Below are 27,386 nucleotides of genomic sequence, written 5' to 3' on the forward strand. Positions count from 1 at the left end.
ATTTGGTCTCAATCTGTCTGTACTATACATACTAAAACAATATGATCAGTACAACATTGTTTTATAGTATGCTCCATGAATGATGATATGATATGAATGATAAACTGAAATAATAATTTATATGCTCAAAACCATTACTTTTCAGGAAATTCAAAACTCTGCTGGATCCAATGGAGTAATGAGATTTAGTCACAGCTCTTTTTTCATACTTTTCATTGGTTAAATATTTGTAAAAACCCACAAACTGACCAATAGTATTAATTTATGAAAAAAAGACAAAATATTGAAATACAAGGGGACCGCCACCGCCACTTTGGCTGAGGTCACCCAGGACCTCAATGCCTAACTAAAACAGAAATAGTAAACCATATGAAGTCATCAGAGATAAATTAATTGTCAAAGTAATGAAAATTGGACCGATAGCACCTGTGAGACACCCCTGGAACACCCCAGTCGGTAGGATTAAGGTTGATATTTGCATTATTTAAGCCATTAGCTTTTATTTAGTGCCAATGCAACCAGCATGCAGTCTTTTTATTGTCAATGTTGAACTTGTCTACAAACGTGTCTTCTTGCTTTTGAGGTATGGTATGATTATATGAAAAAAATGACTGAGTTGTGTTCAAGTTTATTGGGCATACACCTTGGCTTGGACCCATACTTGCAGCCCTTGGAAGAGGGCCTCTGCAAGCAACAAAGACTTCCTGGCCTGAGCCCCACTTTTCTGTACACAGGTGCTTGCAGGCTGCCTGACAGTCATCACCGTGTCCAATTAATGCCACGGCGCATCCCTCCAAGAAAGTTAACGAGGCAACCTCCGCCTGCAGTTACGCGTGGATACCCCTTTAAAAGGCTCACCATGTTGCCATCACATGCTCCAGCAAAGAAGTAGGATGAGGATGTTCTTCTTGTTGTTTTTGTTGTTGTCGTTATGTAAAACACACTCAGAAAGTCTGCAATTCCAGCGAGCCTGGAGAAAGACTTTTGCCGAGGATTTCTTCACTTTTGTGCACCAGGAGGGGGGCCCGACCCACCCCCGTCTGTCAGCGCTGCAGTCCGTCAGTCAGTCATGTTGTGCTGCTAGTTGTTGTTCAGTAGCACCACACAGGACTGGTGCGCAAACTGAAAGCTGCGTACAGTGTTAATACCAAGTGACGGATATAAGCGACGTGTGTGCGGGCTACTGTAGCCTACTGTACCTCCAGCAGCACTGCTCAAGGCTCGCATTGGAATAGTGGATGGGATAGAAAAAAAAGAAACCAGAGACCCAAAAAAACAAAAAAAAACCTGCTCGTCTCGGGACAGGAGTGTTACTCTTCTTGCGAGGAAAGAGAGTTGTTTGCTCCCGTCTCTTCTCTCCTCTTCGTCGATATTTTTTAAAAGGGGATCCCCTCGAGTGGAGTGGCGAAACATCGGCGACATTCGTGTTTATTTCCTCTAGTTGAGCTGCATCGGTTAAGCAGTCGGACGAGGCAGACTTGAATTTACCTAGCCATTTGGAAAACAAGGTGCCCCGACTGGCTCCTCGCACCATTGAAAATTAAACGCTATCGTGCCAGCTACACAGAGAGCTACGTTACGGTAAGTAGCGGCTGCTTCACGTTATCATTTCTCATTGAGCTTTTTTTTTTATTCAGGCAGAGCTGGGTTACATGGCCAGCTTTCCTCGTTTTTGTGTATGCTTTTTTTGTCATGTCTGGAGGACGCTGCAGAGGCAGATAATGGCTGTGATGATGAAGGAGATTCCCAGGGAGTGGTACTCTGTTGGACTGGCCGTGCAATGTGTGTTATCATAACCCCCCCCCCTCTCTCTCGAACCCCCTCCCCACCGCCACCAGCAGCAGCCACGAAAGTGCAATGCCACAGCGATAATAGTCCTCTGTCCGCGGAATAGACTCAAACAAGGTCAATGATGGGGACACAGTAGCCTGGGAGCTTACTGATATTATGATTGGTTGGATGGATGATGCACGGCTTGTTCACCTGGATATCAGTCCCACTGTGTATGTCTCTGTGTGTGTGTGTCAGGTATTCCTCATGTTATGGGGACGTATGTTTACACAGTCATATTGTAGGGACTTGCCTCACTTATGGGGACAAAAAGTAGCCCTTAACATAAATCATTGATTTTAGGGTGAAGACTTGGTTTAAAGTTGAGGATAGTTTATGGTGACGTTAAGTTTAGGTTAAGGCAAGCAGTGGTTATGCTTAAGTTTAGGATAAGTCTCCAGGAAATTAATGTTAGTCAATGTCCTTTGATTGGAACACAACTCTGTGTGTGCGTGTGTGTCATTGGCTACTTTTGGGGACTACTTTCAGACTTGTCCAAATGGGGACAAAGGTTGTGTACTCAATTAGAAAAATCCTATTTTTGAGTCAGTGGTTAAAGTTAGGGTTAGCATAAATGTCCAGGAAATGAATGCAAGTCAATGTAATGTCCCCAAAAGTGACCATGATCTGATATCTGTGTGTGTGTGTGTGTGTGTGTGTGTGTGTGTAGGCATTGTGTGGGTTATAAACTTTATGGCACATATATGCCTGTGGCATTTCTTGAGGGTGAGATTTGCTCTGCCGTGTGATTCATAACTGGCTGCTTTGGGGTTGAGGGAAAATAAACACACCAGCCACACTGTGTAAACTAAAAGGAGAGCAGTCGTCATTTTCAATTCAACGTGTTGCTCACGTGAACGAAGAGGCTCGACAAATGCCAAAGCAATTAGCCGACAACACAGTTTGCCAATCAGGTCATAAAGGCAATGAGCTCATAACGGATGATGCTATTATGACATCATTGATAAACCACCCGAGGCAAGAGGCTGTCAGTGAATGATCTTCAGCACATGCACTGCTGCAAACCGAGAGAGGAAAAAGTGGATAAAGCAACAGAAGTGCTTCACTGAGCAACACATTTTTGCCAAAGAATCGGAGCAAATAAAGTCCAGATTAAAATAATATGTGTGTAATTATCTCCAATTTCATAGACTCATTAAACTACACAGTTCATCAGACAATGCACAAGAAATGAGTGTGTGAGGGCTATTTCCTGTTTGTAGGCCTACAGAACTAACCTGACTGGAATCTGGAAAACTCAGCATAATTGTTTCATTCTAAATCATTTTAGTCTTTATTTTAGCTCAATGTGTTAATTATACAATACAGTGGCCCACCTTTAATATTTGGATAGTGCATCATAAGCTTATTCTATAAGAAAAATTAGATCCATAGTGGGGTAAGAAGTAGTAAGACCTATAGACTATCCTTTACTGTAAAAGTACAAGTAAAAGCTCTGCATTAAAATCCTAAATATGCATCAATGTGTAAGTAACATTTTAGTGTTGTAGCTGCTCATTTTATTATTTTTTAATGTACAGTTTGGTGGTTTAATCCAGTGATTGTGGACTTCAGCACAAATCTTTTGGTACATTGTTAAATAAAGGATGATTATTTTACTGCTATCTGCTTCAAACAGCTATTTAAATTAAACTATCTGAAAACTTTAGAAGGGAAATGACTCTATGATGGGACTACTAACAACTCATGAATATCTGAAACATGTGACAAGTGGGCCCCAACCAGACACTGCTATTTTGTAAGAGGTAATAAGTCAGTGAAATGTTTTTTATAAGCTAAAAATGTGTTTTTTTAATGGAAAGCCATAATGAAGGCTAAGCTTAAAATAGCATAAAGTTCCCAACACTGGTCTGTCTTATGTTATGTGTGTGCATTTTTTGTGGCTCAGTTTTTAAAGAAGTTGCTCCACCAGTTCCTCATTTAGGCATTAATCTGACTATATGTTTTAATATACAAAGCCACCTTTATCCCACATGTATCTTGCTCACTCTATCATAAATGAATTGCTTCTGTTTTCTGCCAAATCTCCTTTTTCAAGGCTACCATGAAGCTGTCTTGAGTGTAAATGAAAACAACAAAGGTGCCAGGCAACTCTTTGACACACTGGTTTATTGGAGTTGAACATTAATCTATGTGGAGTTTCCTCAGCAGACTTAGGCTTCTGTATACTTCACTATGTTCGTACCTCTTTACTGCATTTTCTCTTTGATGTATCAGACCACACCTCGCCTCACTTAACCATCATTAATGTCATAAAACTTAATGTAGAAGTGTTTTAATGACTTTTAGATCCTTCATTAAATACCACGCAGGAACTAATAACTGAGCCATTACTGTAAAGGCAGTTATCAGTGGATTTCTGCCAACATTAAAATGTAATGCTTAAATAACTACCCAAATAAGGGCAATTAGAATTGATTTTGGAACAGTGGCACAGTTTGGATTTTAAAAACATCTTTCCACTCGGTGACTATCTTGTGCTTACTCTGGTGTAATGAACATGCTCATTTAATGTGTTTATCATCCTTCATTTGTGCTCATCATTGACAATAATTTGGCCTTTATTATTATTTTTTGGTAGAGAGAAAGTGCTTGAATACAAGTGTGATTCCACTTGTGGATGGACAGCATTGCTTTTGTTTTGCTGGTAGAATTATGCATTGATGATGATACTTCACGATAAAACCTATTGTCTCTGTCTCTGTCTCTTACTCGGTCACCTGTAATGACACAGATCTCCATTTAAAGTGACTGATAAGTATCCTAAGGGTGCTGTTTTCTGATTTAGACATGTTAGAATGAGCGTGGATTTAATTCAATTTGGGTGATGACGCTTACTCAAATATATTTGCGCCTCCACGTGTGTTTCCACTGGCTGTCATTTGATCAGTTCCATACGGGAGCACCTTCTGATGAGAGGTGAGATTAGTGTCATGGTTGCTTGGTTTCATTGGAGGGTGCTTGTTTACGTTCGCCCTGCTGTCATTGTTCTGAAGAAACCTTGGTTTCACCAGCCAAATTTCTTGAAATAATGACATCTACTTGACTGTTTTCTACCCCATTAATGCCTGGCATTGCACACATTTTACACTACCTTGTTAGTGTCAGCATGGTTGGAGAGAATGTGAAATGTACAGTGTACTTTGTATAGAAAATAATGATATTTTAACATTAAAAAAATATAGCCAGAGCCTGGCCTTGGGAGTAACAATGAATCTTAATATGTGTGACACTCTCCTTTTATGATGCCTTATGTTCAATTCCATAATTAACCCACGGTGGCCCTTCAACTGTAGACACTCTGGCCTGAATTAATTTTCAATGCTCTGCCGTACTCTGTGACCAGGGTAACTGAAAAGCTTTTGTGTAAGTTTCAAATGGCAATCAGAGGTGAGAAAACCAAATGAATGCTAGTCACTGAGCAAGTTGAACTGGGAGAATATTGTATGTCTTCAGATTTTGAGGCAGCCAACACTCAGACCTGTGTATGAATGTATGGAGAAAGACTTGATTGCCTGGGTGCCTTTTTGTTTTCCTTTTAAGAAACTAAAAATATATGAAAAAAAATCTGCATACCTGAGTAGTGTCATTTGAGTCGGAGGAAGGTGCAACCTGTAAAACAAAAATCTCCTGCACTGTCTTGCTCACTGCTGTATGTATGTAAAAAGTTGTAGTTTGCTTCCTCACAGAGACTAGAGCTGTCGTCTTTGAGGCCTCACAGTGATGACAGTTGATTATTCTGTATCCAAAGTTTCAGAACATCCACAGAAACATCCCCTGCTGCCTAGATTTCCCCCCCTTTTGCTCATTATGCTCTCAGAAGTAATTTTTACCAGCTTGTATGTTGGTCTGAGTTCTTATGTGTAACTGATTGGCTCACTGCCCTGTCACTCTGTTACATCCTCTATAAAATCAACACCCAAGACAGCAATGTAAGGCTGTAATAATTTCACTAAATGTGTGACTATAAAACTTCTGCTCTGCCACGCCCCATTTTGTTTATAGCAACTGCAGCTTCCAGACAAATAAATGCAATACAGTTACATTCTGGTGAAGTTGAGCTATAACTACTTTGCTTGGATTTAGGGAAAATTGCATCATTATGACGACATTTCTTTTTTTTTTAAACCCACATTGTGATAAAATGTGAACCCTGGTCTCCAATATAAAAATCTCAGCACCAACAACTCCACACTCTTACCTTTTTATAGACTGCAGTACATTGGTATTCTATTGTAAGTCATGTACTGCAGGATCATCCTATAATGAATGTAACTTATGTGCATATTGGGCTGCCTGACTAATGGAAGAGCAGGAGACACGAGGATTAAGTCTGTTGCTGTGTATTTAAATTTGGGGAAAAATATGATTTTTAAAATCATGCTGAGCATAAGGATGTCCAACAGATATTTACATAATGTCTTTTTTCCCATAAAGACTGGCCACATTTCAAATCTGCAGGAAGCTGACCTCTGCTCTCCAAGAAAAAGCAAACTACTAACCTTTTACAGCTACTTTTTATGTCTGTTTCAAACATAAAATGTTATTTCTGTCTTGTTTACACTACACACATCTATGAATGATGTGTGATGTGTCTTATTTCACCCCTGTGAACTAATCAATACCAACTTTTACATAGGTTTATAGCTTTGGCAGAGATATGCTCTCAAATCAAATGTACATTGTTAACATTTGGAGGTTTTCAAAGCCATGTGTGATTAGTTTTTAATGTAACAATAGAAGTGATTGGATCAGCGTATTGATTATTTGACATTGCACAATGTGACAATCACTCAAGTTGCTTTCTCACAGCACAAAAAGGCCCAGCCTGTAAGAGGCACCTTTTCAAAGAGTTTGAATTGATGTAATAACTGTGCATTCAACTCTTTCATTGAACGATGTGTAAAATTCAGCTCTTTCAGCTTCTCTGACTTTCATCACTATTTCTTGCTATTAAAGAATTGTGGGGTTTGGGCCAGGCAGTGAAGTGGCTGCTTTCATTGATGGCAGGTTCTGAGTCTTTTAGATTACATAACATTTTACCAAAAAAAAAGGAGCCTTTTAAACCCTTCAGGAGCCTGAGTGCAAGAAAGAAAACTCAGTAGATGCTCTTTACAGGCCAGATGCCATTCAACTGGATAAATATAATATTTTGTGTGATAACAAAGAGTTCAGGAGTGGTTACAACACTTTTAACAAGCAGAGAAACTAAGACTTTCATGGTTATCTGTCTCTGTTAAATTGTACAGCATGAGTTTTTCTACTGCAGTGGCAGATGGTGTGCTAGAAATATTTAGGATGGGTAACCTAGACTCAATCATTGCGGCAGTTGCTTTATTTGTGGCAAAATTGATTCTATTCGGTTATTATGGCCACTGTTGTAGGTGGTCAATGTTTGACATTTTCAACAGGCAGGATGTGGAGTGATGAAGTCTGTTGCATACAATTATAGTTCAAGCTTTTTAATAAGGTTCTGTAACTAGTGTTTGGACATAAAACATGTCTTTATCAGAATGAGATAAAGGAGTGGCAGTGTAGACATTGTGGCATCACAGCACTGACTCGATGCAAGCAACGCCCAGAACCTCATGGGATGATCCCTTGGGAGACACCTAAAAGCAGGGCGCAGGCAAGATGACGCCTACACCGCTGCTTCCTCTTCTTACTCTAATAAAGACCTGAGCAGATATTAGTGGCTGCACCTCATTAAAAAGCTCTAACTACTGTATAACGTATGTGCTCCAGACCTCATGACTGTACATCCTGCCTCAGCTCTGCTCTGTTGAGGTTTGATCTCTGCCAACAGGCAGTTCATAATCTGTAATGGATTACATTTTCACTAACCTGAGTAATCTTTTTGACATTACTCTCAGCATGCAGTAATAGAAAGTAACCAAGTATATATTCTGAAATGCTCTGACATGCTCATTATCTGTTTGCAATGTTGCATACTGCTACATTTTAAGGGGCTTTTTTTGTACTTTTTTTTTTTACTAGATTCATTGTATAGTTTGCTACCAAACTGATTATGATACATTCAAAATATATGGAGGTAGATAATACCAGCGAACACTGAGGTCGTGTCCTTGGTATTTGTTGTGCTAATTTTGTGTTTTTAGCAGCCTGGGGGAAGGTTACGTACACATTGTGGACATTTTAAAGGCTAATTCCACTTTTTTAAAACAAAATATACACACACTGGCCACTTGATTAGGAACGCCTGTGCAATCTCATGCAACCCGATACAACAGCTTTGCCATAAATTCTACATTTACAAAACTTATACAGTTTCAGTTTTCGTTGACATTGTCAGAAAGGTGATAATTCTGCCTTATGGTTATTATTGAGGTAGTAGTGTTTTGTTGTAATATTTTGTCGACTCCATTAACATGAGGGGGGGCAAAATATTAGGAACGCCATTCAATATAATGCACTCCAGTACACCACCACCACCCACTTTGACCTCAGTAATAAACATAAAGTAGAATGTAGTTCTGACACTGTCAACGAAACTGAAACTGTACAAGCTTCGTAAATGTAGAATTAATGGCAGAGCTGTTTTATTGGATTGCACAGGTGTACCTAATAAAGCAGCTGGTGAGTGTATATTAATTGAACTAATTTGACAAAATACGTAAAGGATTTCCCACTAGAGTTTAATTTACAGTATGAATAAGGCTTTTAGACTTTCATGTTGAGGAATAAAATATATAAATGATTAGTAGGACTAAATGAGTCAAAAATGAAAAATCTATATAATTACATAATTTATAGTCTTTAGAGATTCCAAAAGTATACTTGTGATACCTTTAAGTATACATTTTGCTGATAGCACCCCAGTACGTCCACTTTAGGTACATTTTTAGTAGTGTGTTACGACTGTTTCTACTTCGTAAAGAATTTAAACACTTCCACCGCCTGTGTGTTTATTATAATTAGACAACACACCCTATTGGACAAGCTTTCATTTCCCATAACTGTGAGGCCATGTTGATGCAACTCATGCCCCTTCTCATGTGAGTGTTTTCTTTTCGATCTGTTTGAGTTCATGTAAAAACATATAGGTGCTCTGACTTCCATTATTCTCACATAATACATATGTAGGTCTGACAGTTATTTTAGAAATGTACTTCATTTGAATTCTTTAGAGCATATTACACGAGTTACACCGTACTGCAGTTTATTCAGGGGTCATGAAGATTTTGGCTTTGAAGTGAGTTTTAGGCTGCTTTACTTTTCCTTTACATCCCTCATCAGAACTTCGTTAAATGGGAAGCTTTAAAAAAAAAAAAACCTTATCTCACATGCACCACATGGGACACTGTTGATACCGTTTTGAATCCCTTCCTCCATGTTAACCCTCCCTGTGAATTTCTCTAGACGTGTTTCAACAGTCTGGTGGTTGACTGGTTGTGCTTTGGTCACGACAAATGACAGGGTGAGGCTAAAGGGGGTGAAGAGGGAGAGAGGGGGGGGTAGGAGTGCAGTAACATCCATCGCCCATGATGTAGCAGCGTGTTTTAATACACTGGCACCAAGTTACACGGATACTGCAAATATTTTAGTTTCTTATCCAACCCCCCCACCCCCAACACCCGACAGTCAGTCCGTCACAATAAACAGCTGTTTGTCCGTCATTGGAGGACGGTGGTGTCAAGCGAGGCTGGTCCGTGTGGCAATTGGTTCAGATTAAGTTTTTCTGCAAATCGGTGGAAGCCCAACCAGGAAGAGCACACACACATACACACACATACACACACACACACACACACACACACACACACATACACACACACATCTCGCAGGCAGCGCCACCGACCGTCCTCCACTCCCTCCCCAGCTCTCCCAGTTACGGAGCTCTTGCCATCGCACCAGTCCGGCTTCCCTTAGCTCTCTCTCTCCCCGCAGGTTTGCTCGACGGTTCCCGGCTGGCCGCAGGAAGCGCGTAAGTTACCATCTCGATGGTGTGTGTGTGTTTTTTTTTATTTTGTTGCTATTTCGCCCTGAATGTTTGAAGTTGTTCCGACTGCCCAGCCGTCCAGAGAGGAGCGCAGAAACCCATTTTTCGCTTCGTGCACCAGAAGCGATACACTAACACAGGCTGCTGCTGCTGCTAGACGTGCCATATCCTCCCAGCTTTCAGCCAGGACTGTGACATATCAGCCACCGCGTCGGTAACGAGGAATCCGGTTAGAAAATGTGATCAGGAGGGGTGACTGCCCTTGTATTTTGCTGTGTGTATTCGGGTGCCCCCCCCCCCCTCCCCTCTCCAGCCCATATTTAGAGCCTGGCTGGCTACTTCAGATGGGCAAGCTACGTCAAGCTTTACTGTATCCTATCCCACTGTCTTCCTCAGCCACTGTATGTATGTGTATATATATTTACGCATGTAATATAAACGCACGTCCTCGACATCTCAGCGGACGATGTTGTAGATCAAGCTCAAGGCTGAGTGTTGGGAGAAGAAGGAGGGGGGGAAAAACCCAACAGTGACCTAATGTTTTAAATTCTTGTGGTCTTTTTATCTCTTGATAAACCTCAACATGCCAGCGCCTCGTGTTATAGCTGCCTGTCACCAGCTGTGACATGGAAAATGGAAAATATAGCAGCCACCTCAGTTTGATCCGCAAAGACTACCTTAGCCAGCTGTGGTTTATTTATGTCTGATGTGTGGGGGGGTTTTGGGTTTTTTTTTGTGTGGCTTTCTACCTGCAAGTTGAAGGCAGAAACGTAGTGGAAGAGATATTAATCACAGGTGTAACACCGGTGTTATAGTGTATTTGGTAACCCATCAGATTACGTAACCTGTAGTGTTGGAAGAAGTACTCCCATCAAAGCCTATCAGTACCACAATGTATAAAATAAAAAATTGTACTTCATACCTAAGTAAAAGTACAAAAGTATTACTAGCTAAATTCACTTAAAGTAGGCCTACCAAAGTAAAAGTACTAATTTGGCAGAAAATTTGGGCACAGTATTACTACTTTAGCAGTACTAGACACAGTATTACCACTTGACTTCAGGACTTTAAGTAGTTTTAGTTGTAATGAAGTATTTGTAAATCAATACCTCATTATAAAAATACTTAATTACAAGTAAAAATCCTGCATTTAAAAGCATACCTAATTAAAATGATATAATTATTACCAGATAAATTAGTACTTTCGCTTTAGGACTTAAAGTAGGGTTTTAGAAATATTTTTGATTTGTGGTATTCATACTTTTACTTCCAGTAAGGATCTGAGTACTTCTTTAAACATGGCAGGTCACAGAATCTGATGGGTCACTGAATACAGTGTAACACAGGCTGGTAAGATGTTAATGTGACTGTATATGACAGTGCTCACAGTGTGACTGACATGGTGCGGGGTTGGTGTGTCTTTTTTCTTATTGGTCGGTTAGTTTGTTAACCTTTTTGGTTTGTGACCTTTTAAAGTAAAGCAATGTCTGTCTGCGTGTGAGCCCTTTTCACAAGTTTCCATGTTAGTGTGCACATGAGTGGCGTGCAGTTCAAGAAACAAGTGATTTTTTTCTTTTCAGATTTGTCTTATTTGAATGAGTCAGTATGAGGGTATTTTACCAAAAAAAGCTATTTTGTTATATTTTACTTAAATATATCATTTTGAGATTGGGGATTTGTTTTCCCAACTCAATGATTTCATAGATAAGATTAAGATAATGATACCGATTCATTGTAACCCCCTCTATTTAGCATTTATAAGCAGTACATAAACAATCAACAAATATAGACACATTACAACTACACACCATAGTGTAGGACCGTTTTCAATGGTTTATTAATGTCTTTGATAATAACTCCTATAACCTCTTATAAAGCATTCATCACCAGTGTATTAAGGCTTATTAAGATAGTATAACATTTTTGTAATCATGTATTATCATTTTTCATCAGTAGTTTTAAAATACATTTATAGTTTGCTACATATGTGTACAAACAGTTAATAAATACTTTATTACACACTATATAAAATTGTCATCAGCCAGTATGTAAATATCTTAACTATAAACAGTTTAAAACTCTTACCTACAAAAACTGTTTAACCATGAAAAGGAGAGACAAGTTTATAAATGTATTTAAATCTGATTATGACTATCTATGACACCACTTTTTCATTAACTGTTAATACACCTGTTGTGAAAAATTCATGTTAGGAGTTATAAAACAATGGAAATGACCTTTGTTTGACCAGTGTTTTAAACCATTTTCATCAACCATGTCCATCCAGTATAGTGCTTATCAATGCTAAATAGGGAGGATTAAAATAAAGTGTATCGATTTTCTGCAACAGATTGTGATCTTTCATATCCCGGTGACCCCTGCAGAACAACATAATGCACTGAACTTGTGGCCTGTTATTATTAATATGATATGTGGATATGTTCATGTAATATTCTCATTCAAGTCACTCTTAATTCGTATCAAGTATTCACTTCTGTGGAGCTTCATATTGTGGCAGTTTCATCTCATATCACCACAGAATTACTATACAATTACATTTAGAATAAAGCCTCTGTGCTCAACACTAATTTACTGTGATATATGTGTAGTTTTTTATACTTTTTGCTTGTTAATATTTGAAGCATGCTTCTAGTTGGATTTGTAGGCTTGTGCATAAACCTTGTTGGGTTGCTTGAAACATTTTTAGTTTTGATGCAGTGTGTGGGTGCTTCAGCCGAGACAAAAGGATTAGCAGAGTCTATAAGTTATTATTAAATTGTATTTGTGAGTTGGGCGTTTTTGTTTCTGTTCAGTGATTACTAAAAATCTATCCGACTTGCTGTTTTACACACGTTTTCTCAAGGGTCTTTTGGAAGTCTTGCAAGTCTTATCATCTTGGTGTGCTCGATGTTTGATGCTCTGAGAGGAGCTGATGATCTGCTTTCTAACCAATTAGAGACAGAGTGCAGGGTCATTGATCTTACTGTAAATGAGAAATTACTTCTCGAGGATCACCAGGCCTGTGTTTAAAGAGCCAAATTGCTGTTTGGCCAGAACGCAGCCACGTGAGATAACATCTTGCAGGTTATACCTCCCAAGTGCTCCCCACTTAAATTACGTTTCTTAGCAGTGACACACAGCTGCTGGAAGATTGTCCTTATGGGTTTTTAAAAAACATGATCCCTAGCTCCCTATTTAAGTTAAAGTTGTACATTTTTGAACCCTAAAAGAGGCTAGAGATAATTTTAAGATAAACTTTTTGAACTAGGTCAGTTTTGTCTAGAAAATATTGGCTTGATGTGAGGAGTACCGCAAATAAGTGCTGAATATTTGTATGTTTAATATGAAATGCATCAAAATAATCAATTCGCTTTAGTATATTAATTATCTTTTCCTGAATTCAGACTAAAATAAGAAGTGAAACACCTCCGAATTTTATGTTTGAAGCATGTCATTCTTGTATTAAATACCAACATCAGCCATCAAAACTGATTACATGTTGTCTGAGAAGCACAGTTAAATGTCCTGACACCCACACAAAGACAGGGATCACACACTACATGAATTTGCCATTTTTCCAGAGCAGATCACTTTAAAAAATGTTTGGCATTGTTTCTCACCTCATGGTATTAAAGCTATGTGTGCCTGGCATGTCTATCGCAATATTTGCTCCTCCCAATAAGATGAATGAGCAGTTTATACAGAGTGGAGGAGGCAAAGCAAGTTTAAGAAGTTGCCATTCAGTTTTTTTAAGCCTGGAGCTAAAACATGGATTGGCTATTGCCAGGATCACTCACACATTTCTCTCTTGGACCGCCTTCACGTTGCACAAGCCTCATCAGATTGGGACGGACAAAATCAAACATGTTTGAAAAATCTTGTCAGGCTTTGACTGCTATGGAGTTGTCAGTTGGGCGAAAGTCTTCAGTCCTGATTGTGTTCCCATTACAAAGTAATCAGCCTCAACCATCAGGCCTTTTAGTGTCTTCCACTGCCACGCTAGTCTGAACAGATGCCCTGGCCTGTAATTCTTGAAGTACAGCTCTTTACAGAGAGAAGTGGAAAATGTTACTGTGATAAGACCTGGGATGATTGTTTCTAGGGATAAACTGATAACATCACTATGATCTGAAATTCATTTAGTAAAACGTGTTGTTCTACACGAGGAGAATAGAATGACAAGCATACATCCTAAAATTCATGTCAACAGTGTTTTGGGGGGATTTCATTAACTGATTATGGCTAATTATGGGAAGTAATGATCTAGGTCAAAAAGCTCTTGTGAGTTGATTTAAAAAATCATGGAAAATGAGTGATTATAATAGCTTTATGGAGTTAATTTATTTTTCATCATTTGTTACTTTTTAGTTTCAGCTTTCTTGCAGTAGTGTAATGGTTTAGTGGTGTTTTAGTAAATGGTTATAATGTCGGTAAATGACCCACCCATCCCCGAATATTGTACTTAAAGCTACCCTTACCTTTGTTGCATGTTTACACATTTTTTTGTTTAGGTTAAAATGCTATTAATATGGTAATGGAACTCTAACATCTTAGAGACATCAACCAGGCACTGAAATAAAACATTATTCCATTATCAAAATATGAAGTGAAAACTCCGACCAATCATATCATTCGGACCGAATGATATGATTGGCCGAGCGACCTGCCTGTTTTCTCCTTCCGCATTACGTAATCGTGCGCTATTTATGGCACTAATAACAGAAAACCGTAATAAACATTATAGAAATGCGCTAGCATAATGCTAACGAGTGCTATAACTGCCGTTTAAATTCTAAAAATGCCGTGAGATTTACATAAATCAATAAACAGGCTATAGTCAAACAAACAATCAGTGAAACATCTATTGACATAACTTACTTATCATTTAAGGACGCACATTAGGGAAAATAAAGTTAGCCGGCTTCATAGCGTGTCACACAATAACCGGGCAGGGAGGAAACCATGGCAACAACAAACTTAGGTTCTGCCTTCAGTGGGTTAGGGTTAGTTTGCTTTCTAACAACATCATATGTGATAACTTAATGTTTGACTGTATTTGTTGTAACATTACAGTTACCGGATCACGTTTAGCATATTGCTAACGGACTAGATAATTACCTAGTGTTGGGTAACCTGTGCGTAAATAATGCCAGATCTCTCGGGATTGGCGCTTTTTCCATTTTTCCAAAATGTACAGTTTATCAGAATTTAACTTTCCGTTTTAACAACCCGTCCACTCATGTTACTATGTGTGTGAGCATGTGCATTGTCTTGGTCATCAATATTGTAGTGCGCGTTCGCGGAGGTGGAGGGGAAGGGAGTGCGGGGGTGGGACATAGGAGGGAGGAGGGGTTGTTGCTGTTCAAATTCTTTCAATGTGCTGTGTGAAATGCAAGAAAGGTAAGAGTAGCTTTAAATTACATTTTGAGTGCTGGACCACCATCTCATAACTGTCATCAGTGTCATTGTTGTCAAACAATTCATTCTTTTTGACAGAGTTTAATAATATTCTTTGTGTGTTTGATTAGCTAGCTACCAGTATTTTAACAATACTCATCCATGTCATACTCCGCAATGAGGTTAGCAGGTTATAGAACAACAGTGGACATTTGTTTCCAGAGTTTGTCCTTAAGTCTGAGTTTCTCCCCCCTCTGGTTTGGTTAGGGTTAGGGTTAGGGTTAGGGTTAGGAGGGGATTCACAGAGGGGGGGCGGGTTATATTGCTTGAGAGGAGGCATTGTCTTAAAGGCTAAAGTCTTATGTGGAAGTCTGTAAGGTTGGCTGCAGCTTTGCTCTTCAAAAAGTGCACTGGTACATATCTGTTGCTATTTTAGGTACCTATACAATAAATCCCCCTGCCCAGAGGTTACACTGTATACCTGCATATTGTGCTCCACTAGACCACTTGACTGTACAGTAAAGTGTAAAAAGTATTAACAATTTAAGCTCTAGTATAAAAATACAAAGTCTTACGATGAGAGTCTTCTTAAACAATAATGTGACCATCTGCATATGTAAATTATTTAAAGAAGTTGTTCATGTTTTAATCTTCACAGTATGTTCATTCGATCTAATTGTTTGTTGATAATTGAGCTTAATTGCAAAATGATTTCACATTGAGCTTCTGGAGTATTTACTGTATTGTATCATAGATGTATGCGTAAGATTCTCTTTCTCTTGATAATATGGTCACATTTTGATATGGACACATTTTGAAAACAGGAAATTAAAGTGACAAAAATGTTGCCTGGTGTGAAGAGGCATTTAGTGAGCCTGTTAACTTGTCTTATTTTACTCAGTTGAGCTTAATGTTGTAGTAAAGCCTTTTTGACATTTTCCTGTCAGACTAAACATTTCAGACTAAACAATTGGCCTTAACAAGCGGTTATTTGCATGCTGTGTGCACACTAGGTGATAAGGCAATGAGCGCAGTGAATGAATGACAGAATGCATCAGTTTCTGCTGTGCAACATAAAACACACACACACAAACACACACACACACAATCAAATCCGTTATAATGAGAGGCTGAGAAACTAGCCACATGATCAAATGAATTCAGTCGGATCACAAAACCATGCAGTTTAATTATTCATCATTAAGCTTCTTTACGTATTGAATCAGATTGTTGATGGTCGATATATTTGTTATGCTTGTGTCTCATTGGCTTTTGCTTGTTTTCATTTTCTTTGCGCTTCAGTTCTTTCTACACAAAAGCAGCTTTTCCTGCATAATCTGGATTTGAATCGGGAAAAAATGTATTAGATGATGTTAATTGTGCGAAATACACCTCATCAAGCCTGCTCTAATCAGTCAGCTTGATCCTTTGCCTGCTTATTGTAATATCTGTTGACTGATCATGAAAAACAAAAGTTAAAAAGATGTTCTAAGAACCAGCTCTCAGGATTCAGTTAAAAGCTTTATTTGTAAGTTACTTAAAGTACAATGTAGATTACTGGTTGTTATTAGAAGAAGATGGTGAAAGTAGGATGAACTTTTGATCCATTTTGACCAGTTGTTGGTTTCTTCTGTCTAGGCCTGGTGGAGAAGCATGTGATGACTCACGCAAGGCAGAAGGGTTCCCTCCAGCAGAGCCACAGTAGCGCTGAGTGGTGGGACAGCTGCCCTCTTTGGACACATGGTGGCACTATGGGTGGTGCCTGGCCAGAGCGCTCCCTACGATTCGGTAGGACAAAGAAGATAAGCGAGGTCATCAAGCAACGGAAAGTCATGGCCAAGAAGGTAACTGACAAGAGAGGAAAAAACGAAAAATCAGATCAGCACAGAAAGCTGGACCGGAGGCGCGACAAGAAACGCAACAGGAAGTTGTATCCTTTGCGGGGGAGGACTGGAGGCTCAGATGGAGAGGGGCTTAGCTGCCACGTCCTCCTCACCCGATTGGAGGAAAGCATCCGCGAACAGAAAAGTTCTGAAGAAAGGGAGAGAAAGATATCTCTTAAACAAAAATCCAGAAAAGGGAAAAGCAGCAGTGAAAGAAAAGAAAAACAGTTATCACCAAAAACTAAATCAAAGTCGACCAGCCCAAGTCAAAGCGAGTGTACCCATGTCCTGCAACCGCGTAAGCGGCGACTGGCCTCTTTGAATGCTGAGGCTGTGAACAGTCTACTGCTTGAAAGAGCCATAGACCCTCAGCCGGCAGCCAAACAGGCTAAGAGACTAGAAGAGCCCATGAGTGGAGGAGGTTCTCTGGATGCAGATTCATCCAGGAGTGGCCTCCATGGAGGTCCGAAGGCTTCACGAGGAAACACCAGTAAAGCCTCCACGTCTCACAAACTTGAACTGTGCCAAAACTCTAAGCAGGTCAAGAAGGCCAAAGCCAACAAAGGAGAGGAGAGCAGGGGGATGAGTCTGGAGAGCCTGCATGCTCCCGCCCCAAGGCGCTTGGCTGGTCTCAACGCCGCAGCCCTGCTGAAGTTAACCAGCTCGTCTGCTACAAGTAAACAGAGAATGAAGGCTGCACCCACAGCTACTGTCACATCCGACGGCAAGGCTCCGGCTGCGGTCCCAACCCCAAAACAGCATTCCAGAGTCAAACACAAAGGGCGATCAGAATACCAGAAGGGGAAAAAGGACTCTCACTTGCACAGTGGCTGCACAGCTTGCAAAAAGAAGGCGGACTTTGAGCCCAAAGTGGAGTGGGAGACAGGCAGCTGCACTCACAGACTGACCAAACCTGGCTATCAGTCACGCAGCATGCTAGCATACCCGCTAAAGCAAGTGAAGGAAGAGCAGCTGGAAACCGAACTGAGCCCATACTACTGCTGTCCCCCAGAGGGCTCAGTGGAATACTGTCACCGCTTGGCCTTCTTCCTAGGCCAGCAACCTTACGGAGAGTCCGACGATCAGCCACTTAACTCAGCCATGACCCCTGTGAAGCGCGAGTGCCTCGTAACCTCACCGTCCCTGACGCATTCCCACCCACATACAGCCTTGACCCTCAGCCCCCACCCTTGCCTCTGCACCGCCGACCACTGCTTCTCCAGCTACTACGTTCACATCGCCCATCCGACACACACTGGAACAACGTCAGCAAGCCTGGCCCCGCGACCTCTGAGCTTTGCCCCCTCCAGTTTGTGCCCTAATCAGATGACAGGCTCCAAGCTGCTGGGTCCGCGGATGTCCCACTCTCCTGGGCTGCCCCATCCTGCCTACTGCAACTCGGTGACTTCGCCCTGTTACGGTGAAGCATGCGGGATCAGCGGCTACACCTACAGAGCCATGCCTCCCGTCACCAGCAGGGCTTGCTCTTTCAGCACAGGATGCACTGGATGCACGCACAGCATTAAAACAGGTGAGTAGAAAATATTATTTGATTTGTAAGTATTGGTCAGCCGATGGCAAATGCATCATAATCATGATTACGCCACTTGTTTGATTCACTCTTCGTCAGTTTTTTTGTTTAGCTGCTATAATGAAAAAAAACCTTATTACAATGTTATACTAGGACCAAGTTATTACAGAATTAAACAGTCCTTTGTTGTTTGATATGTGCCTCAAGCTAGCTGTGGCCCAACAATTTTTTACATTTTTGGGCTTTTTTTGTTTTTTTTGTTGCTATTGTTGTTTTTTTGTTGGTGCGAGCTTTGAAAGTGCCCCATAGCTTGAGGCTCTGACTTAGATATTACATGATAAGGGCGCTGCAGGCTCAAATGTTGTGTTTTCCGTAACAATTGTGTTAAATATGTATATAGCTGAACTGATGAATAAGATAAAAGAAGCAGGTTGCTTTTAAGCCAATCTACAAAGGAACCGTGCAATTGCTCATTTAATAGTTTGTTGTTTTTCCACTGATTTAAAGCAAGACTGTGTAACTTTTGCTCAACAGTGACCACTGAACCTCCTACCTTAAAGATCCCCTCCAGAAATGTTTTAAGAAATCTAAAACATACTCTGCTTTGAGGAGTAATTTGTTTCTAATATGTTTTTCCCACAAAAAAAAAAAAATCTGTTACCTTATGAAAAGATGTCTCTGGCTTCCATGATTGGCTCCAAACTAGTTGTGAAGTCACAAATCATGCTCAGCATTAAACTCAGATTTGAAATGAGCACATTGAAGACTTTCCACTTTCACTTTTCATTAATGTGAAACAGCCTTCTAGTGTCAAACTCTGCATATACATCATTTTGCTAACTAATATAACTAATATATGATTGTGTTATTTTGTCTTTTAAACCATTCATGGTCTTGTTGCTTTGAGTGGTAGTTGTATCTTGTTTGCTGTCTCGCTGCATTATTCAAAAGTTTGGCATTGTCCCTTTACTTTTTCAGAGGGTTACACCTCCACTCAGGGTGACCACAGCTCCTCCCTTCTGGTTCCCCCCTCCATGCCCATCTCCAGCTGCCCTTTATCCAGCGTTCCCACTTCCACCCAGGCTAAACCCCACCTGCTGACCCCGCTGTCGGGGCGAGACCAGCCCCAGGCCAGATTAAAGCTGGCCAGAGAATGCCCGCAGAGCACCAAACCCTCCAACGGCTCCCTGTCCATGGGCCGCACACGGCTGCCCCAGAAACAGCCGTCGCCCGTGCCAAGCTTCAGCAGCGCCAAACAAAAGAGAGTCAGCCGCAGACGTGCCACCAATGGCTGGCGGCCTGTCGGGATGCCCACAGAGAAGGAGGTTTTTATTGCGGTAGGTTATTTGTGATTGAAGATGAGCGAGAGATCAGAGAGACATGTGGTTGTTTCTCTTGTGAGACTTTTTTCTTGTATACCTGATATTACCCTGTCAGTAAAAACCTTAGCTTCCACACAGCTGCCTGGTAGACAGAAAAGAAATCAGCTCTTGGGGGAAAATATAATTGTATTCTGACCACACAGCTTCATGTGACAGATTCCTTTTTGTCTTTATAATGAGAATGAGAATTATATATCGGTTCTCGTCCGTGTGTGTGTACGTGCATGTGTACATGTCTGTCTCAGGGAGAGGATGAGACCGCCCTGCGGCAGTGTTATGAAGGAGTCGAGAGGGACGGTGAAGTGATACATGTCAGAGACACTGTGCTGCTACGATCAGGCCCCAGGAAGAAATCTCTCCCATATGTTGCCAAGATATCATCACTGTGGGAGGACCCCAAAACAGGTAAAGAGGCGAGGAGGGGGAGATCACAGATAGTAATGGAGTAATGGATGGATAAACAGAGGGGACATACAGACAAGATTGTTTACCTGTGTGTGTTTCTGTGTGTGCGTGTGTGTGTGTGCATGTTACCTGCCACAGGAGAGCTGATGATGAGTCTTTTCTGGTACTACCGACCCGAGCACACCCAGGGAGGCCGAGATCCCAGCGCACACTGTGAGGTGAGGTTTGAAAGGACTCTTGCAATGATTTACTGTGTCCAGTAATGACACACTGCAAAGCTGTCTCTCTGTTAATAACAAGTAAAAAAATTAATCCAGGATGAAAAGAGTGTGTACAATGAATTGATAAGTGATTATTTGTCATTACCATTCCAAAAATTTAAATTGAATGAACATACAGTTATTTAATTGATGCTGTCCCAGTATTTTATGGAGACCCAAGGATGCAATATTAAACAAATACATGTATTTATTAAATACATTTGGTCACCATAGTATTTTACAGAAAATGTAAAAATATCAGATTACCCAGGTGGTGGCAATCCCACCATACAAAGCACACCAGGCAAATAAAGACACACTGTTATAATTCAAAACGAAGTGTGCCGCGTTCAAGGACTGACTGACTGAAGAATAGAGAATATTCATTGATTTTACTTAGGAATGTCACAGCATTGTTAGTACTGCTTATAAAATCCTGTTGTTAAAGAAAAAAGAAAAAAATAGGACATCATTTTTTTCCTATTGCTTATGTTGCCTTTTAGATTAAGTCTAGCAACCATATCATTATAGTTGACAATTTGTAATGTGTTTGTATGTGGGAGGAAAGGTTCTTGAAGCACTGAGTGAGGGCAGGTTTGTCATTGCATATGTATCGGTGCAGTGTAATAGAAATGCAGCCATTATCAATGATTTGTTCACTGCAGTTAAGTGATAATGCACAACAAGGTGTCCTGATGCGAGAAAATAACGGACGAGAAGAAGGTGAACAAAACACCTCCCGTTGCACAAATATTGAGACACTTGCAGCTGCTGGAGCCATCATTATCTTTCCCTCAGCAGCCCTTGAACTGCTGCAAGTTGGCAAGCTCTTCAGTGTAACCACAACGCCTGAAACGATGATATCTCTGCCACCTTAGTCTTAGACAAACAAAGAAAAAGAGAATCCACTGCTACAGTAGAAAGTGAACAATGCTCATGTTTCTGTTGATGGTGGATCCCTACAGCATGTGTTGAGTGGAGCAGGAATGTTTTTTTCTGTTAGCACATGAGGTTTGAAGGCACAATACTATTGCACATGAATAATTACGGTTCCCTCTGTGCTTACAGTTGAAAAGTGTTGTCATTTCTTCAGCCTTTAGCTAGCACAGTAGGAAAAACTTGCGTCAATGTGACAATGTACACCCACTGTTTGGTTTCAGAATGAGATTTTCGCCTCTCGGCATCAAGATGAAAATAGTGTGGCCTGCATAGAAGACAGATGCTACGTTCTCCCATTAGCCCAGTACTGTAGGTGAGTAGACACACACACACACACACACGTACACACACCTCACACACATCATCACACAGACAGAAACACACTCACAGATAATCGTTAGCAGAAAAGCTTTTCAAAAGGTTTGAAGTCGCTCCTTTTAATTAACACCTCAGCTGCTGAGAAATGTGGAAGCTCTTATCAAACATCAGTGACACTGTAGCTATTAATGAATTCCAGTGAAGGTCATGAGTGTTTACTTGGACATCATCATGTTTGAGTTCAGTTTTTTTTTTTCCAAGTGAAGGTACACCACAGTAGCATTAAGCCATATTTGATTTGCGCTTCATATCTCAATCAGAGTATCACCTTTGTTTTCTTTCCTCCTCTGTGTGTGTGTGTGCTTGGGTAGATTTTGTGCCTTGGTGAAGCGGCGAGCCGAGGGCGCCCCACCTGCCAGCATGGTGCCCTGCTGCCCCGACTTCGCACCCCCTTCCCACCGCTGTGTGCCCACAGATGTCGACCCCGAGCTGGTGTATCTCTGCCGGCACGTCTACGACTTCCGCTACGGACGCATCCTGAAGAATCTGCAGTAGAAGGAGAGGTGGCGTCAAACCCATGAATTAATCATCACCTAGCTCCCCCCCCCCCCCCCCGCTACACAGAGAGGGGGTTGAAGGACTGAACACCCCTGTGTTTTCTGTTGGGCACCTCACTATACGAGGGAAGGGGGAGGTTGAGGTGGGACTGGTTTTGTCAAGGGACAGATGAAGCAAAAATTGTTTGTGACACCTTATGAAGCACAGATCCCTTTAGAGGACTAACGTGGAGTTACAACGCGATGAATTGATCCATCTCAGTCAGAGCACCAACATTTCCTGGTTGGGAAGAGCGAGGAAGGGAGAATTCATTTATCAGCTTGGATTTTTCAACTTCCACCACACTCAAAGGTTACATGGACCATTACCAAGCTTGTGTATGCCCCCCCCCCCCCCCCCCTCCCCCCCTCCAGGCCCCTTTTCCCCTACTGGCCCCCTTTCCCCTCCCTCCACACACCTTTGCCTGCCAGGAATGATGAGTACCAGGCTGGACTGGGCTGTTGTCAGTACCGCGTTTCCCCTAAAGCATCTTAGCATAACAATCATGTTTGTTCCATTTGTAAGCCAGTGGCTCAGGGATGGTCCGGCGCTAAGGTGCTTCCGGAGGAACACAAGCCTGCGCTGTCAGCTCAATGTTAACGCTGTTCAACCATCCAGGGTGAAGGAGCAGCTAATGGAGAGAGTCGTCTTATTTCTCCTGATTTGAGTTTGTCTCAGTTGAAAGAGCGAGTGTGATAGTGAGTGTTGTCAGTGTGGATAAATGGATAAATGTGGGTATGTGTGATGGTTTTTTTAGGCGGCTTTCAGGCAATCAAACCAAACAAGCAGCTTTAGAGGAAGCGGAGCTCTCTCCCTGTCCTTTCTCCTGCGTGCCACAGCACACTGACACTGACAGAAACATTTTCATCTCGAACGATGCTCTGCGCAGTCTAAAATACTGTACATGAAGGGGGTTTGTCAGACAGATCTTTCCTTACCAAAGTCGACTCTAGAGCAGGGCTTCTTTAACTTGGGATCAGGACCTTTAAAAAGGCTTTAAACTGGTTTTATTCATGACAAAAGCCCCAGCAGACACAGTCCTGGCTTGAGGAAGCTTTGTTCTAGAGAGGCTCTTCTAAGGGTCCAATAGGGAGAGCCCTTACTGTGGAGCCCTGTGAAGGTTTATGAAGAGGAGGGCCATCGTTCATGGTTATTTTTTGTTTTGTTTTCTCTTATATTTCGCCACCTTTGATGTTCCCTGTGACTTGCCTTATGACCTGCAGGTAGAGATTTAGGCAGCTAGTCTCACCATGTACAACTAGAAAGTGGTAGAACAGGTGTACTGTAGTCCCAAGAAATAGGGTTTTGTCGACTGACTGACGGCTGTGACACAATCACTGGAGATGCACATTGAAAACGCACTGGTTTAGGGCTGTAACTAATAGTTATTGACACTATACATTTTCTCAGTAAATGAGTTGATTATATTGACTTTAAATTAAAAAATGCCCTTTTTTTATTAACCATTCCCAAGGTGACATCCTCAAATATCTTGTTAGGTCTTATAACAATCCCACAGATATTCAGTTTAAGATCATGTATAAGGAAAAAAAAGAATGAAATCTTTACATTTGAGGGCATTTTTGTATAGAAACTGACCAAAACAATTAGGCCAATTCATTTTCTGTCCGTTGACTTGCGTTGCAGCTCTACACAGTCGCACCAAATGATTTTATCCCCCATTGCCTCTGTGAACAGTGCACTTTTCACATCGTTGAGCTGCTGCGCTCTAGCTGCTCCCCTCACCGCTCCCCTCGTGTCCCAAAGCACCAACAACATCTCAGAAATGTCTGTTCTACTTGCTCTAACTCTATACCCACACACCGATTTCTGTTCCTCCTCCTCTTTTGAAGCTTCCCCTCCCCCGTCAGATAAACCAAAGGATGTCACACAAGCCAGAGTCCCTGTCTCCTCCCTCGCACTTCTTCTCCTTGTCAGCACTCCAGCCCTCGTTCCCTTGTTATATTGCACTAATCCATTCCTTAATTACAACAAACGTGTTCAACTTTTTTTTACATTTTTTTTTTAATGTTCCAGCTACTAATATCTTACCGGGGGGAACATACTGTGTATCATTTATGTGTGTGTATGTGTGTGTGTGTGTGTATGTGTGTGTGTGTTTTGTAGAGAAGGAAACAGTAAGGATGTCATGGCTGCTTTTGTCAGTGCAAACTGTATATTTCTTCGCCAGTAGAGGAGTTGGCCAGAATGTGTTCGTCATGTTACCTGATGCACAACCTGTTGAATCCCATGGAATATATACAGTATATATATATATATATATATATATATATATATATATATACATTACTAGAGTCATTCCATTTGAATCTTTCAATCAGCTCTTACATACTTATATAAATATACAGTATATATATGTATGTATCCACAATGTTAATGTGATTAGATTTCAAAAGGCATCTGGATGGAGGCCTTGACTTGTTGTGCGGACAAACATAGCACCATGTTAGATGTGTGTTTGGATTTGAGGGGTAGTGTGGGTGGGAATGCGGGAGGGGGGCGGAGGGGGGGTTGGTGGTTGGGTCGATACTTAATTGAGATGTGGTGGATGTCAGACCACGCTCATTCATTGCCTTTTAACCTGCAAGTGTTTTACTGTCACTCAGAAAACGAGTAGTGTCGGAGTGTGTGTACCTTTAAAAACAGAAAGAGTACCCGATTGCTTTCCTACGCAGCAAACGCCCCCGTACTTCAACATTGGATAAGCCGTAAAAAGTTTCCAATACTCTAAAGCCATCTTAAACCTTTTCTCTATTTGAGCAGCATGAATCCCAAAACCCAAGCAAAATCAAATCTTTTTTTAAAAATTATTATTTCTATTTAAGTCCAGATTCTTCAAAGAGGTAATATATATTCTCCTACTTTACAATTTCTCCTTATTAAGAATATTTTATTATGTCAATTTCCTAAGATGGCATATGCAATATATTTTTAGAATTACTATTTTTGGAAAGTGAACTTAACAAATTAAGAAAAGAATATGCATTACGTTTATTTTATTTCAAATTAGTTTCAAATCATCGCAGCGTTAATTGAGATTTGACCAAATGAAAGAAAGAGGAGAATGAAGGGACTTTAAGGTTGCAGATAAACTCCCTTCCAGGCGATTTCTAATGAAGTGTACATATCTGAACCCTAATCCAGGAAGCACCGGGCACTCTTTTAAACAAGCGGACAGCCAATGCACAGTGTAGTATTTTTGCAAGATCTGTAATAATTATATTTAAAGTAAGAAAAAAATATTTAAATGGAGTAAACAGTACAATATATTAAGATTTCAATTTAACTTATTTGGAAATACTGTGTCTAATTGATTAACTATATCCTGTTTCTTTGTGCTCCAGGATAGAAATGGTTTCTGTTTATTTGTAAATTATGACTTTAGAGATTAAATGATTGCGGTTGTGGACAGAGATGTAAATGTCGTTTGGTTTATATCATTTCGTTGCCAGGGGTGGAGATGAGACCAAAGCACACCCTGGCAGGAAGGAGAGCTGAAGTGGCGCCAAACACAGTCGAACGTGTTCAGACTCCCGTTTCTGAGCCCAGACCTGTGTTAGGAGATAACTTCAAGCTCTCCTGCTAACCTGACTGACCTTAAGTGTGACATTTGGGAGATTTACCGTAGCAACATGGTCACCTGAGCCTGTATTGATTTGTCCTATTAAGGGAGAGACGGTGAACACCTGAGACAGGGCAGGACAGGATGGGAGAGGACGTCCTCTGGACTGCAGGGAGGAGATTCCCTCAAGCGCTGATTTAAGACCAGTTTCCCTTTCTCTAAATTTAGCCCACCATCATAGACGGTTTCAGGAATTACTCAACTAATTAAAACCACAAGGTCTCCAGTAGGCTGAAAGGATTTTAATACAATACATGAGTTAATTAAATTAAAGCTTTTCTGAATGCTCTCTCCCACCATCCAAGTCAGTTTGGCCACTGTTGCCTTTCTCCCAGATGTACATTGATGGTGTTTGGCCCCTAGAGGGCAGGATTTTCTATGTGCGCAGAGCAGTCTCATGGCCACGTCCCAGGCTGCTCTCCTCCTCTGCTTTCCTTGTCTCCTTATCTTAAGGCAACTAAAAGATGCAGGAACTCTTTTAGAAAAGCAGATGAAGAAATCTCAGCAGGGACGTCCCCATGAGTCGTCCTCCCGAGTGCTGGCCAGCCTTGAAAAACGCATGGACTAGATTGTATGTTATTATTTACTTTCATTTCCTAGCAGCTTTGCATGGACACAGTTGCAATCCTTTGTACACCATGACGCTCGAGCAGGGCTGGCACTCAGGAGCACACATTGTCTGTGTATGTGGGGCCGCCCACAGAGGCCAAACACTGAGTGAACTTTCACTGATGCCACACAGCCATGAGTCAAAACAAAAGCACCCGACCAACCCATGAGATCTTGCTTTCTGTGGTCTGTATTGATGCTTATTGTCGACATATATTTTGATATATTTGGAAAAAACAGGGGATATAAAAAGTCTAGATATTTTTGGAGTAGAGAAGCAATGTGTGTATCAGATTATTGTCACTTTGTCATGCTCTCTGAAAATCTCTCTGATTTTTTTGGAAGAATTATATAACATCCCTACTGATTTAATGTTCCATTGAAAGAATATTTATAAATTTTAAGTCCTTTGTGAAATTTCTGTGCGTGAGTTTTTATTTCTGTTTTTTGCTGTGACGATCTTTGCTGTGATTTTTAATGAGATGAAAACCTGTAGGTTTGTTTTAATCTTTTACATTTCAATGGTGGAAAGTAATCAAGTATTTTTACTCAAATACTGTACTTAAGTCCAATTCTGAAGTACTTGTGCTTGAGTATTTCCATTTGATCCT

At 40.9% G+C, this 27,386-nt stretch overlaps 1 protein-coding gene across 2 annotated transcripts; it reads left to right on the top strand.

The window, feature by feature from the left end:
• Positions 1–1,181: 1,181 nt before the first annotated feature.
• Positions 1,182–27,186, top strand: LOC133997210 (bromo adjacent homology domain-containing 1 protein). Of its 2 annotated transcripts, none has more exons than XM_062436778.1 (7): positions 1,182–1,581; positions 16,847–18,622; positions 19,601–19,959; positions 20,250–20,409; positions 20,548–20,627; positions 21,830–21,921; positions 22,298–27,186. In XM_062436778.1, the coding sequence occupies exons 2-7, from the start codon at positions 16,867–16,869 to the stop codon at positions 22,479–22,481; spliced, it is 2,631 nt and encodes an 876-aa protein (XP_062292762.1). In that variant the 5' UTR covers positions 1,182–1,581; positions 16,847–16,866; the 3' UTR covers positions 22,482–27,186. The 2 variants fall into 2 exon arrangements, with proteins under 2 accessions (XP_062292762.1, XP_062292761.1); XM_062436777.1 differs by lacking the exon at positions 1,182–1,581 and adding an exon at positions 9,513–9,796.
• The last annotated feature ends 200 nt before the right edge of the window (positions 27,187–27,386 follow it).

The sequence above is a fragment of the Scomber scombrus genome, chromosome 17 (assembly GCF_963691925.1).
Source record: "Scomber scombrus chromosome 17, fScoSco1.1, whole genome shotgun sequence".
NCBI classification, from domain to species: domain Eukaryota; kingdom Metazoa; phylum Chordata; class Actinopteri; order Scombriformes; family Scombridae; genus Scomber; species Scomber scombrus.